The sequence below is a fragment of the Siniperca chuatsi genome, linkage group LG23 (genome assembly GCF_020085105.1).
Source record: "Siniperca chuatsi isolate FFG_IHB_CAS linkage group LG23, ASM2008510v1, whole genome shotgun sequence".
In the NCBI taxonomy this organism is placed as follows: Eukaryota; Metazoa; Chordata; class Actinopteri; order Centrarchiformes; family Sinipercidae; genus Siniperca; species Siniperca chuatsi.
Window position 1 is genome coordinate 13,005,520 of NC_058064.1, and position 14,807 is coordinate 13,020,326.

At 40.6% G+C, this 14,807-nt stretch overlaps 1 protein-coding gene across 10 annotated transcripts in view; it reads right to left on the minus strand.

Annotated features, from left to right (window-relative positions):
• The window catches only part of nrcama (neuronal cell adhesion molecule a), a 61,104-nt gene that overhangs the window by 32,052 nt on the left and 14,245 nt on the right, over positions 1 to 14,807 (minus strand). For 8 of the 10 annotated variants that reach the window (XM_044185715.1, XM_044185713.1, XM_044185711.1 and 5 more), the window contains exons 2-4: positions 8,867 to 8,942; positions 7,794 to 8,438; positions 2,580 to 2,630 (exon numbers count right to left, since the gene is read on the minus strand). In XM_044185715.1, the coding sequence (XP_044041650.1) occupies positions 2,580 to 2,630; positions 7,794 to 7,849 (107 nt within the window). In that variant the 5' untranslated portion in view covers positions 7,850 to 8,438; positions 8,867 to 8,942. Of the gene's footprint in view, positions 1 to 2,579; positions 2,631 to 7,793; positions 8,439 to 8,866; positions 8,943 to 14,807 lie in introns of those variants that run through there. The other 2 variants (XM_044185718.1, XM_044185717.1) reach the window with 1 other exon arrangement.

Genomic DNA, 14,807 nt, shown 5'->3' on the forward strand with positions numbered 1-14,807 from the left:
AGGTAAAAGGTATTGATGAGCAGATAGATGCACGTGGCGTTGGTATGTGACTCTGGGCTTTACTATGACGATGAGTTACTGTGTGTGTCTCTGTGGATTTGTATGAGTGTGTGCGTGTCCTTCAGGGCAAGACTGTTATACCTTTATAGCTGAGGTTCTTACATACCTTTTCCATTTTACTAGGCCTGATCAATCTGTGAAGACCTTGACTGTCATGATCATCGCACCCTTCAAAAGTGTTGCACAAGGCACACAGCATACTGATGATGTTGCTATTCTTGTAGCCGGTTGTAGGGCTAAAAATGTAAGGTTTTTTTCTTGCGGAGTATCAAAATTGGCAACATGTTGTTGTCTAGGGAGCATGAAAGTACACAGCAAATTTTATGGCAGTCTGGCCAGTAGTTGTTGGTAGTGATGAAAGGTAAGACAGATGGTGAGACTGATCAGTGGACTGACTGACAACACCATCAGAGCTAGCGGAGCAAATAAGGATATAATTATAAAGGAGAGACAGTGTGATGGGGCAAAGATTGAGGTAGAGCAGGCTGAAATGTTGACAGGAGAGAAAAGGGCATGATGGGAAGGGGGCAGGAGGTGAGGGGGGGAGGGGACTGATTGACAGTGTTATAGCAGCGCAACAAGCTGGCATGCCCCTTTTTTCTTCTCCACCCATCTGTTCATCAGGATTACTCATATAGAGAGGGATGGAGGAGGAGAGGGGAAGCTGTAGGAGGGCAAAGACTGGGAGAGGTGAGAAGAGAACAGGAGAGGAGAGGAAAGAACAGAAGAGGTGAGGAGAGAACAGGAGAGGAGAGGAACGAACAGGAGAGGTGAGGAGAGAACAGGTGAGGTGAGGAGAGGAGCTCCATCGTCACAATCTACCATAACTAAATTCAAACCACTTTTCCATCTTTTCAGTAAAATAAACTGCTGTGATAATAACTCACAATTATGGATCAGTGCAATATAGTAGAGTGCTCTCATGGGGCTATTCAGACATAGCTCCCTACAGACAAATATGTTTTATGGGTTTTCCACAATGCAGATAGAGCATGCTGTGTACTACTGGCCTTTTGTCTGTGTACATTAAAGGGGCCCTGTGTTACTCACCAAAACACATTGCATGTATCCTTGAGGTCTAACACATGTATCAAGTGCATTTCTTTTAAAAGTATTTTAAATACAGCATTGTTTACATCCATGTTTACTAGCTTGCAGTCTTCTTCTTCCCTGTCTTTGTTGGTGCATTGCAGCATACCTTGGCGTGTTACCTCCACCTCATGATCAGTGGAACAGTGTGACACCATTGGTAGGACTGTGGGTCGTGTCACCAGCATGCACGAGATAAACAAAACGGGGACACGCTCAAACTACAAATCTGCAAATTTTCCTGCATTGTTCATCTGGGTGTTCATCCTCTCTCTGTTTGTGTGTGGTGGTGTGTATGTGCACAGGAGATTGTTCAGCAGCAGGTGAGGAGGAGGTGATGCCAGGACATGTGGCTCCTATTTGTCTAGTCACATTGAAACAAAGTCCAAACACATGCTGGATATTCATATGGTCCTCTCACCTTTCTGGGTGTGGACATGGGTGTAGATACTTTCAGAGGGTTTCTTTTTTCTACTGTAGGCTTGCAGCTTTTTGCATGTTTATATTTCATTGTATTCCAAAAGATGTATAGCTTTTAGCAGCACGTTGGCTGAATTAGGGATTGATCTTAAACTCCACTAACAGAACAGTCTTTTTAAACCATAAGCCCAACCTAACACCTTATGTCATGCCCCAGCTTCCAGCTTGTACAGTAAATATCTTCACATCTACTCACTAATATTCTCTCACTTCCCTTAGGAGTTAATTTCTTCTTTATTTTGTTTTTTATCATCCAGACAGCAACAACCTGAACAACACACTTAAATCCCAGTCACAAGGAGGTTGTAACAGGCATCAAGCCACTGTACTTTGCTGGGCTAGTACATGGTGAGTGTACAAACTGCAGATACAGGGCACAGCCAAGACTGCAAAGGGTATAAATCAGTCACTGCCAGTTGTAAGACACGCCTCAACACTCAGCACTTTTCGTCCATGCTAACTGACCCTTATTTGAAGTACAGCCATGGTTTGAAAAATTGATAAAATGCCTTTCCAGTGCATTTCCAAACCCAAAGATGTTTGTTGTTGTCAGTGACATTCACACAATATAATGTATGTACATTTAGTGCTTATGAATCCAAGCAACAGTGCATATAGTGCACTAATCCCCTCAGGGTGATACTGAACACAGCGCAACAGCTCATATCACTTGTATACACAAAATGCACAAGGCCAGGCACACCATCAGCTAAAAATATGATCGAAAACTAGAACAGGGGTGTTGGAGGGAGAAGCCGATTGACGCAGGAGTAAAGAACAACCAGCTGCAGTGGCATTATGAGCGAGTAAAAGCTAAATATAAAGACATAGTTATTGTTGTCATTGAACCTGATTGGTGCCCTCTGTGTACACCAGGGCTTACCAGCAGCCAAATAATGGATATAATAGTAAAGCAGATGAAGTATATTCATTTGCAATATTTGACTTACCTGTGAGGATTTAATCTCAGGCACTGTCTGTCTCCAGGAAGTGGTTCTAACCTGCAACAATGAGAAGGAGGACATTGGCCATTAATGGGGCTATTTTTCAGCCAACATTAGAAAATCCCTTCCCATTGGACTTACCAGTTCTAACACTTTGTACACTCTCGTCACCAGACAGTATAATCTTATTCTGCATATGATATACAATCATAAAAACTGTGCTACTATGACTACTACTACTTCATCTCCTGTGATATTATGTAGCACTGATGTTTTTATTACATTTGGCAAAGAAATACTTAGTCAAAGTCCTGCACAGCTTACATTCATGCAAACTTCATCAGCATCCTCCCGTTACACATACAAGCATCAGATAGCATGAGCAGTTAAATGACACTGAGCTGCAACATTTACAACTTAATAGAGAACTGAAGTCCTTATAATATAAAATAATACAATTTAAAAAAAAAAGATGTATCTCTATTTTGGAAATGAGCTCTTCTAATGAATGCAGCCAAATCCAGTTAACTAAATATAATTAAGACATCAACACAAGCCAGTGTCACACACGCAGCGCAACATGAATACGTGGGCACATCCTCCTAGCTCTCTAGGGAATACCCAGTAAATGATTGTCTTGCTGAACACAAGGCCTTCAATCAATAACCAAAATGTCTCCAGTCATTTTTATTACTTTAACCTCGAGCAGGGGACACACACAAGTGAAACACACACAGTGCCCCCCACCTCCCACAAACAGGCTTTCCTTCGTGACCGCGAATGCATTATCATAATCTCCAGAGAGACTCTCCATTCATCTCACATTAGCAAAACAAATGTGACAGACAAAGAACGCCAGCCCATTTAGACGTGGAGCCATTTAAACTATAGTTAGCTCAGAGGAAAAAGACGGTGGATTATGTGAGTATCCATTAATAAGCCGAGGTCGAGCTGTTTCAACTTACTGGATAATGTAAAAGATGTAAAGATGAGGAACGGGTCTTTGAACTCAATGAGATGACATGGGTGAGTAGCTGCTGTCACAGGGAGAGAGATTGGAGGAACGGCAGCGACCCAACCCAACCCCAAGCCATGACCCGTTACCACAGAAACAGAAGGATGTAGAAAGAGAGAGGCAAACAGAAAAAGGAGGGAAAATTATTTGTTGATGTCTAACATCAGCACATTAGAATAAACCTAAGTAAGTTTACCTGAAAGTGTATTTATTGAATGACTGAATGAATTTAATATCCTGGACTGAACTGAACTGATCTGAACTGAACTTCATTGATCTTATCTCAGCAGAACTAAAACAAAGTGAACCGAGCTGAACTGAGACCAGAGAGGGCATTTACAGATGAGGGGAAAGAGGGGGAAAAAAGAGAGAGAGGGAGATTTTAATGAACGGAGACAGGAACGCACCGAGACATCAGAAAGAGGCAGAGCGAGGATGAAGGGAGAAAGAGTGTTGAGAGAGAACACATGAAAAAATGAAGGGCGAGTGGGAATCGAAAACATGCATTATTAACGGGCAAATCTAAAAGCACTTCATCAGAGTGCAAGAGAGGGGGGTGGAGAGAGATATAGAGACAGACTAGAAAAAGAAGAGGAGAGCTAGGAGGTGGCAGGAGAGAAAAGCTAGCAGACCTGACCCCAAGCTCCAGCACATTACCATGGAGACGAAAATAGAGAGACAGACCCTGGATACCATGTGACAACAAAGAATTCAGTTTGACATTTCGGAAATATTCGCTTCCTTGCCGAGAGTTAAATGATATGATCGATACCACTCTACAAGCTTACATGGAGGAGACTGTTAGCTTTGCTTTGAATAAAGATTGGAAACAAGGGTAAACAGCTAGCCTAGCACTGTCCAAAGCTAACAAATTAACACATTATATCTGGTTTGTATAGCTGTACAAAAACCAAAGTGTGAAAAGGAAAATTTGCTGTTTTATGGGGGTTATGCTGCATTATTTCTTGGCCAGGAGCAGTGACTTTGAATGGTTGCCTAGCAAGGTAATGGTGACAAAAAGACTCCAGGAAGTCAAACGTAAAACCACAAATTGTTGTCTTTACACTTAGATTCCTTTACACCTAGAAGTGTTAATTGGTGAGCGGGTAGGCAGATTTTGTTTGCTTTTGGCAGACCCAGGCTAGCTGTTTCCCCCTTTTTCCTCCCCCTGTCTTCATGCTAAGCTAAGCTAACTGGCTGCTTTTAGCTTCGTATTTAGCATCCAGACATATAGTATATGATGGTGGGATCAATCTTCTTATCTAACTTTCAGCAAGAAAGCGTATAAGCGTACTTGTCAAACTATTCCTTTAAAAAAAATATATTAATTTCACTGTAAAATATTATTATATTTACTTCAATTGTGTCACTGAAATTAGTATGATATATGGTTGGAAATCAGGATATTTTGTCAAAAGAGGTCTGGAACTCAGCATGTTTACTATGTGAGTTTTCACATATACACTTGTTAATGAATTTTGATGTATTAGAATATAAACACTGTGTGAAATGTATTTGCATTGTATTTTAAAGTATTTCACAATATACAGTGTAGAGTTAATGTTTAATATTTTGAATCTGTATGATGAGCCTTCAGAAGAATTCATGAAGCAAAAACAGATCTGATTCGTTTACATCTTGAGTAAGGAACTAAAATATCTCTATGACGACAGTGTGAATGTGAAATTTAAGCTCTGTGAATATTTAAACATTCCCTGGAGATAAAGGCCAGTGTTTCTCTGAATGTCCTTATACCAACTACAGTGAGATCACTGTTTGCTTACTAAAGCTGTATGTCCCAAAGCCCGGTGCCCCTCAGATTTACTATCCATCTTCTGTTTCAATTGGCTGACTGAGTTTATGGATCCACTGGGAACCAGTATACTACATGTGTCTGAACGTTTTGGTGTGTGGTACCGGGGGGGGCTTTGCCGACTGTGATATAATAACTGACCCCAGGCATGAATAGAAATGTGGGTGCAAGTGTGTGTGTTGAGGGGCCTCAGCAATCAGCGGCAGGAGCAGCTGCCTGAAAAAAACACTTAACACACGCCCTGACTGCCTGGCCTCCACGCCCACTTCTACCTACGATATTAACCCACACACACACACATACACACACAAACTGGTAAATTAAAACAATCCCTATGTTGCCTCCCCTATTAGGGGGTTAATACACATCCTCATAAACACATATACACAAGACACTAATTTGAATGTGGGTTGAAATGACTGAGTGACCAAATTGTAAATCCAAGTAGCTTGATATCCTTTTGAAGAAGAAGAATAGGCTTGAAATTCACCATAAAATATTCTAACCTCAATATTACATACATATAAGAAGCACAGTATATACGGTAGTTTCAAGGTAAGAAAAAAAGTTTGTGCTCTATAGAAATAGATGAGTGCTCTGCTCTTTTAAACACAGTTTGCTGTGTCAAATTACCAAGCAATGCAATGCAAAATACATTTAGATTGTGTGACATGTATCCACAGTGAATTGGTAGTCAGCTATGGAAGCAGTAGCACCTGGACCAGCGACGACTGTTTTTCTGGAGCCTGAAGGTGTCTGTTTTCCGGTATCAGACATACTATCTGTGCGTGACGAGATTTTGGTGTAGGCCTTGGGGGTTATTATTTATTACTCTCCGTGTGTGTGTGTGTTCTGTGCCAATTTACATCTGTCTACATGTACCTATAGTCACAGAAAATGACAAATGATCTCATTAAGATGGTCGCCAGGTTGGGTTTAGTGCACCATGTCATTGTGTCCTATAGATACAATGTTCCACGCTGCCATTGCAAAATCCCCTGACATGTAGACATTAAAAAACAAAAACAAAATCATTTCGAACATGTTTAAAAAAAAACTGTGAATAAGCCAAAGCAGATCAATAAGACTAGTCAGTGATTTTCAGTACTTAAGATTCCACCTTGAGTTTCTGGCTGACTGAAAAGCACATACTAGAGAGGAAACTTTTTGGTAGATTAGGAAATAAAATTGAAACTAGATTCATGCAGTTAAAATTATAAATTCCCAGGAAAATGTTCCTGGTGTTCAAAAGCACTATATTACTGGTCTTCCACGGTCCTCTTGCACTGGTACACTTAGTAGTTTTCACCCTTTTTAGTAAACTGTGAAAACAGTTTAGGGTGTCCACACATATGGCAAAAAAAGTACAAAATAGCAAACATAGCATGATCTTTCTTGAGGTAGGGCCTTTATAGCTGCTTTTTAAGTCTCCACTGAGCATTCAAACCCCCACACATTCCCTTGTAATGTTTGTATATATGTGTGTGTGTGTGTGTGTGTGTTTGACACAGAGACTTGGGGGTTGGTTACCATGGCTATTGAAAGGTTTTTTAATTCTGTTAGCATCCTTCCGATGACAGACAACACAGTCCAGTCCCACACAAAAAGAGCAGTTAGAGAGACCTGGGTTTAATCAGAGAGATTTACTGCCTCCGGAAAGTTTTTTTCTTCCCGCCAGAGGTTAAAGGGACGATTCTCCCATCCCCACTGTTCCCATTCGACACCACACAATGCACACAATGAAGTCATCAAGAATGTCACACATGCATACAGACGGTAAGAGCAAGACAGATAAATCAAGACGAAGGAACATTAGGAAGTAGCATTCCTCTGCAGCTGATCCTCTGCTAAGCTCTCTGCAACTGAAGGGGAGCATATTGTAAAAGTGTCTAGGTACGAGTGTTCTCTGGGGATTGGATCCAATCATCAGGCTCATTTTACAGCCCCAGCAGAGGGAGTGTATTGAAAGCGAGAGTGAAGCAGAGAGGGACAGGAAATGTGAGAATGACAGAACAGAAGAGTGGGAGGTTTGGAGCAACAAACAGAAGAAATAGACTGTTGAAAAAGATGATTTGTGAGCTGACTGAAAAAGACGGGCAGTTTGGCCACCATCAATGCAGATTAAATACCTTATGATGCTCGGGTCCATCAAATGAGTCACAGTGAGAGAGAGGCCTGCCTTAGAGTTTGATTTCTATGTTACAGTTTTTCTCAGTCGCTTTGGTACATTTCTCGAATCAAACTCACAATTTGCAAAACAGTAAGTGCATTTCTCAAAACAATTTGTACAAATAGCAAAACACCATGGATAACCTGCAAAAGTTTTAACATAGGAAAAACTGTACATGTGGTGCTGTAGAAATTACATTAAGGAATTACAATCTTCCTACACCTCTTGACGATCCTGTGTGTTGGGCCACAAATTCTCATCCACATCACAACGAACATCTTCTCTTGCAATGCAGCGTGGAAAGAATCTTTTTGAGTGTCTTATCCAGCCTCTGCAGGCATCTGCTGTGATGTCGTCACATGCAGCCAGAAGGGTCATTTGTGTATGTGGCTGACGATCGTATACTTTCCATCTCCATGCTGAGAAAAATTCCTCAATGGGGTTAAGGAATGGAGAGTAGGGTGGGAGGAACTCCATCAGCATCCTGTCATGGGCAGCAAACCATTGCCTGATGATGTTGGAACGATGGAAACTGACATTGTCCCAAACGATCACATACTTTGGCAGGTCATCTCCAATCTGACCCCTCTCTTGTTCAGGGATGAGATCCCTGTAGAGAGTGTCTAAAAAGGTGACAAGACGCTCTGTATTGTAGGGCCCAATAATGGGAATATGCGTTAGCACACCATTCTCAGAGATTGCACAACCCATGGTTATGTTTCCGCCCCGTTGGCCTGGCACATCAACTGTAGCTCTGTGGCTGATGATATTTCGACCACGCCTTCTACGTTTTGTTAGGTTGAAGCCAGCTTCATCCATGTAGAGGAAGCTGTGCGGTGGTTCACTTGCTTCCAGTTCCATTATACGCTATATCCAGAAGACACAAAATTAGTTTTATGAATTACATGCATTTTCATTTTGGTCAAGATACAGTTACATCAAATGTATACAGCACATATTTGCTATGGCTGTAGAAAAGAAGATGCAATGTGTCAAGTTCACACTTACTGTACTGTATATCACTATACAATGTTGTACTGTTTACTCTGAGGTACAGTTGCTGCATGCTTATACATGTTTTACCTGTATTTACCATATTGGCAACGCAGCTCCTTCACTCTTTCACCATTTCTTTCAAACGGAACAGTGTAGAGCTGCTTCATATTCATTTGGTGTCTTTTCAGCACCCTATCAATGGTTGAGATGCTGACTGTTTGGATGTTTTGAAAGATGTTGTTGTCCTCTATAATGGCACTTTGTATCTACCTTAGTCTTATTGCATTGTTTTCTATTACCATGGTGCAAATGGCCTCCTCCTGTTCACGTGTGAAAAGGGGCCCTCTGCCACCCCTGTGAATTTGTCTTGCAGTCCTATGTGGGGAAAAAAAAATTAGTAATGAAAGTACAGTGTACAATGCCTATTGTTAGATTACATACCTATTCTGTCAACGAAAAGTCTGAATAATCGAGGACACAGTTGTTCTTCCAACATTTGGCTGCACCCTTCGACCAGCCTCGGCCATTGTAAGTCCATGATTGAGAACGTGGTCTACGAGTGTGGCTCTAATCTCATCAGGAACGCGCATATGTCCTCGGCCTCTTCTGCCTCTTCCTCGGTTTTGCCTTCCAACTCCTCCACCACGCAGCCTCACTCCTCTTCTTCGTCTTCTCTCTGGCTGTTGACCCCGTCCAATTCCTTGTTCTTCTATTGTCCAACATTGTAACATTCTGTTGCTCCGGCTATATATATACCTGCTAGTTGATGCTTCATGAGAAGCACCTTCGTTAGAGAAAGTCAAGATTCACCTGGAAGCAATTTACCAATTCAGGACAGATTTAGAAAAAAGTCTAATGGAAATATAGAAAGTATAGAAATATGCTTGACATATTATGATAACTTGTTCAACCATTTTGCATGTAAAGACTTATGCTATGAGCTTGTGCCTAAATGTTGTGGGGGGTGAGACTATTCAACAGAGACCCAATATAATACATTTTGATCAACATGACATAAGCAACTGATAATGTAGGAAACAACAGAGAATTGTACATAATCATTTGCATGGATGTACCAAAGCGTTTGCAACTTGTTCAAAGAAATGAGAAACTGCTTTTTGATGTGCACAAGTGACACAATGATGTGAGAAGTGAACAGGTAGTTTTGAGAATTTCAATTCTGATCTGAGATATGTACCAAAGCGACTGAGAAAAACTGTAATGCAGGATTTCCGCAGGCAGTGCAGGGATATTCCTCCTAAGGCCGTGCTGGGAGGACTTGAAAACCTCATTTAACACAAACATGGATATAGGAAAGACCTGTCTGACATTCAGTATGGCTTTCTTTACAGAACACAGTCCCATGCAATGAAGCACTGTTTGTATTTACTATGGCGCCCCACAAGAGATAAAAGCTACCATGTTATACTTACACTCAATTTAAAATTTAAATATATAAAAAGTAACCCAACATGAAAAATACTATACACATCTTACTGTACTGATATATATTTGGGTTTTGTCAAGTTTAAAGTTAAAGAATATGTCACATTTTCAATTCTTATCTTAAAACAATACTCAGATGCCTACATGTACACTGAAAGCCTTACTGGTTACTGTACTCATTCCTCTTCCATAGTGGCCATGAAAACATCCCTTCCTAACACAATTCCAATTCCACAGTTTTGTTAAAGACTTTTCTGTTTAAAATTCTTTCTTTGTGTTTTTTCCCTACACTGAAACAAAGCAGGGAAACACTGTCCTGGCAAACATACAGTGGGAATTTTGTGTTAAAAAGACTTCGGAAACTTCGGAAGACTGCTGAAGTTTCATATTAGCTTTATCTGACTTACAGAAGCATTTTTGCATGAAAAGAGGACTGTGGATTTTGTCCCTCATCTCTTATACTGGAGTCACGTTCGGAAGGGATCCCTTCACAGCCAGTATGGAGAGGAAGAATGATTACAGTGACTGATAACTATTTCAATGTACATATGTTATTTTTTAGATAGACTTGTGAACTTTTCTCTGGCATTAATATTAACACTTTGTTTCATGCAGAAAAAGCTCTCCACATATTTAGACACAAGAGGACTGCACTCAGTTGTCATTGTACTTAATTATCAATTACTTCAGAGTATTGTCTTCAATATGTAGTACACTATGTCACCATCTCTCACAAAATGACCTAATAGTGGCCATTATTGCCATAGATCCATCAAGATCTGAGAGGCTGTGACTCGCATCACCATGGAGAGAGTCAAGCAGAATAACACCCAGAGTGCTTAACCGAGCAGCTATCAGTGGCATGACATGTCAGAAACACTGACAAAAAAATACAATACCCATGCAGCCAGCACCCTAGAGACCATCTCATCTGAAGGACCAACACAAAAGGGAGGCGAGGGAAAGACAAAGATGGAGACAGATGGAGAGTAAAGCAATGACAGTGAAAATGAGTGGTGGGCAATGAGAAATGGAAAAGTGGAAATGAGAGTGTGAGGAACAAAGGGCTGTTAACAAGGGAGGGCAAACAGTGGAGGGTATAGACCTATAAGATGCCTGGGAGACATCTAATATTGATACAGAGAAAGGCAGGAGAAGAAGAACAGAGGATTGAGGCCTCCTAATATTAGTAACACCAGTGGAGAGGGATTTCTCTATGTGATCTCATTAATTTAGGACTCCTCACAAAAACCTTGTTCTCAGCTTAAAGCTGTGATGAGGAAGCGACAAGCTAACAGAAAAGCTGCTCAGACACACCACAACGGCTTACTGTGACAGACAGATATTACACTTGCTACATTCTGTTTGGCAGTCTAGCTGTAACCAAGTGAGATTACTGTAAATGGGATACCACTTTTTTTATTTTTAATGGTTCAACAAAGCCACCACATGGAGAGTGATGCCAGATTGTGGCTTTTATCATACTGAAAAAAAGACTATACACACTTCTCACTCCTCTGCTAGTCTCACACCACACAAACAAAAGCACCTCACAGCTGTGTAATTGGTATATCCTGCAGCAATCGCACGACACAAGAATCTTTGAAGGAAGATCCAAAACTGGAGATGAGCGATGGCAGGATTACTAAATTTGCTATTTTTAGAAAATATCATGGCTTGCTTTCCAATTTTAAATGTGGGTATGGATCAGGCTACATCCTGCTGACAGTACATCAAACATGAAATTTCAGTCCTAACTCTGAGCTTAGAGGTATGCAAATGTTAGCATGCAAACACGCTAAACTAAAATGGTGAGCATGGTAAACATTACACCTTATCAGCATGTTACCATGGTCATTGTGTGCATGTTCATAGACACCTGTATAGCAATGAAGCAAGTAGCGCAAATGCATCCCCGTTATTCAATTGGGGGAACAAAGTTCTGGTTTTGCTTACATACCCCACTTTTTGTCTTTTTTGAAATAAACTTATCATCGTACAGTCCCGGCAATCAGGTGAGTATATTTAAGAAGCCTATATCAATGATGGTGACCTATTTCCAGCAACTGACAAAAACATCACACATTTTTGGACCACCCTTTTGAGGTGGTTCAGTCGAACTCGTCGCTGATCGTTTGCCACAGCAAGCTTTGGCTGTCAATCACAGTCTGTCAAACCACACAGAAGTCTGACTGTTTACAAAGGTGAGAAACATGCCATTAAGCCTAACTGCAATCATAGACTGAAAACAGAACATAGGGAAAGACAGGAAAAGAGAAGCTAGCATATGTTGAATGAACCTGCTTGACCCTCTGACTCCAGCAAAACTCTAAATTAGCGAAAAGTAGGATTGTAATGTCGCTGAAATGCAGAACAGATTTGCTATCGGATAGGATTCAGCTGTGGCGATAGGACGTTCACTAAGGATCCAAATCAAAGTGGCTATTAATATTTTGCATTAGCCCTGCTGATTTTATTATTTGGGATGTAGTGGAGGGTAAATTCACATAGTTTACCCACCTTTTTCAAATGCAACAGGATTTACTCACCTTTTTATGAGTTTACTATTACCTAACATTGGACAGTTAAGCCAGCGGACATTTATTGTTTACCCACCTTTTATTTTACCACTACACCCCCTCTGTGATTTTGTCCAATTACTGTTAATATGTAACTAACAACTATAACTACATGTAACTATGTAGCTAATTTGCTACCCTGCTCTCTCCCTCGTCCCCACACAACAGCAGACTAACCTAAAATAGTGTTTCCCAAACCTCTATTAGAGCACTCACTCCTTGTCCAGCATGTTTTCAAGCCAACCCTGCTTCAGGAAATTTGTTTTAAATTAAAAAAATTCTAGGGGAGGACCCCCACCAATTATGTATCTTTCCAAGTTTGCTCCCCCATTTTAAAACATAACCAGGCTCCAATGTGCATGTTTGCATGCTGACGTTAGCCTTTAGCTCAAAATACCACTGTGCCTAAAAACAGCCTCACAGAGCAGCTAGTATTACTGTAGACAAAGAGAAATGTCCACCCCTTGTCTTTACTTGAGTACTTCCTTGTTTTGTGAATGAAGCGATACACAAGTTGAAGCAGCTGCGGTGTCTTTGTTTGACCACTTAGCGACGGTCAGCAATGCAAACACTGTCCCTAAAGTTCCTGAACCTTTGAAAACTACTACCCCCAGACTAGGGACTTTTTTCAATCGTATGGGTACAAAATTTTGGCCCTAGCTCCTCCGAACATATCTGCAAACTACCAACAATATACGCTTCCCTACAATGTCTGCTTCTGGCAACTGAAGCATGATTATCATTTATTCGGTTATGTTTAAGCAACTCAAGCATTTGGTTAAGGCTATGGAAAGATCATGGTCTTAGTGGAATATTAACAGTCAATGCTGATTTGAAGCAGATAGGACGTGTTGATTTTTTTTTTTTTATTAACCAAAACCACAATCTTTCCAAATGTTTTAGGAGCCTGAACTTGTCACACCTCCAGGATTGAACATTTGAGCAAAAAAAGATGAACATAATCCAGGCAACAATTTAATTTCCTCCACAATGTATTTGGCAAAGAAAATGAGTAGAATATAAATGTATTATGTAGGAGATGGGTTTGGAATAGTTGCAATGATAGTATCATTGTTAAAAAACACTTGCTCAACAATTCAGATGGGACAGCATGAACCGTTTTAGCACCATAAGGTAACAGTGTGAACAGTGAAATGCTAATATGTAGCGTGTGCATGATTGGAGTGAGATGTGATTATCTGTGTGTCTGTGCATGTGCATGGCTAACACAAAGTGACTAATTACACTCCACTCAGCAGTTCCACTAGATTGAATGTGAAAGCTCTAAAACACACACTTCACTAGACTGGTTAGACTTGACATTAGCAGTCCACTTCTGAAAACGGACTTGGGGCTACGAGCAGACAAAACAGAGCGCTATCTAAACAGCAAAATTATGCACTAGCCAGGGCTCTTGTGTTAGCTGAATGAACATGCTTGTGTGGTCTGCTTTTCGTATTTATAAGTGTTATATTTGTTTATGGTGCTTGAGGTCAAATAAACACTCAATAGCACATTAGACAAGGCTCAATAGACTTTGTTAATGTGGCTACATTTTTTTTGCTAACAAAAGAAGCCTTAAAAAGCAACAGAAGCCACATGCAAATGCTCCCGAGGCAATCCTGAATTATGTGACAGCCATGATTCATGACTTTACCTGAGCAGCAAAATGAAAGAGCTTGGTTGGACTTATTTGGATGCTATCATGGTCCAGTAATGCAGTGGTGTTGTTGCTTCCTTGCTGTGGTATGCAGGATCACTGTAGCATGACTTGGACACACATGCATCTATATACTGCTACTTATACACATGGATTCACACATACATACACACGAACACACGCAAAAACCTACTTTATTTACTTCCCACCTTTGCCCTGATTTTCCTTAAACAAATTGACAATGAACATTGACCTGCAGTCAAATGCAGTAAACAAAACAATCCACAAAGAGTCAGCTGCACCAGTATGAAAGGCTCAAAGAGTCACAGTTTTACAGTGTACTAATGTCAAACTCTTTCTATTAAAACCTTTTGGATAAAATGTCTGCTCTTATGCTAATGTGATACATTTGTGACACCGTAGATGACAATCCATTGAGAAAAGGCTCTCTGTGTGTGTCCCAATAACCTCTTTATTTAACACCAATCTTGACTGACTGAGGAGGACTTACTATATCTATCCTTTGACACCCTTACATGGCTTTTGGAGCAGAAG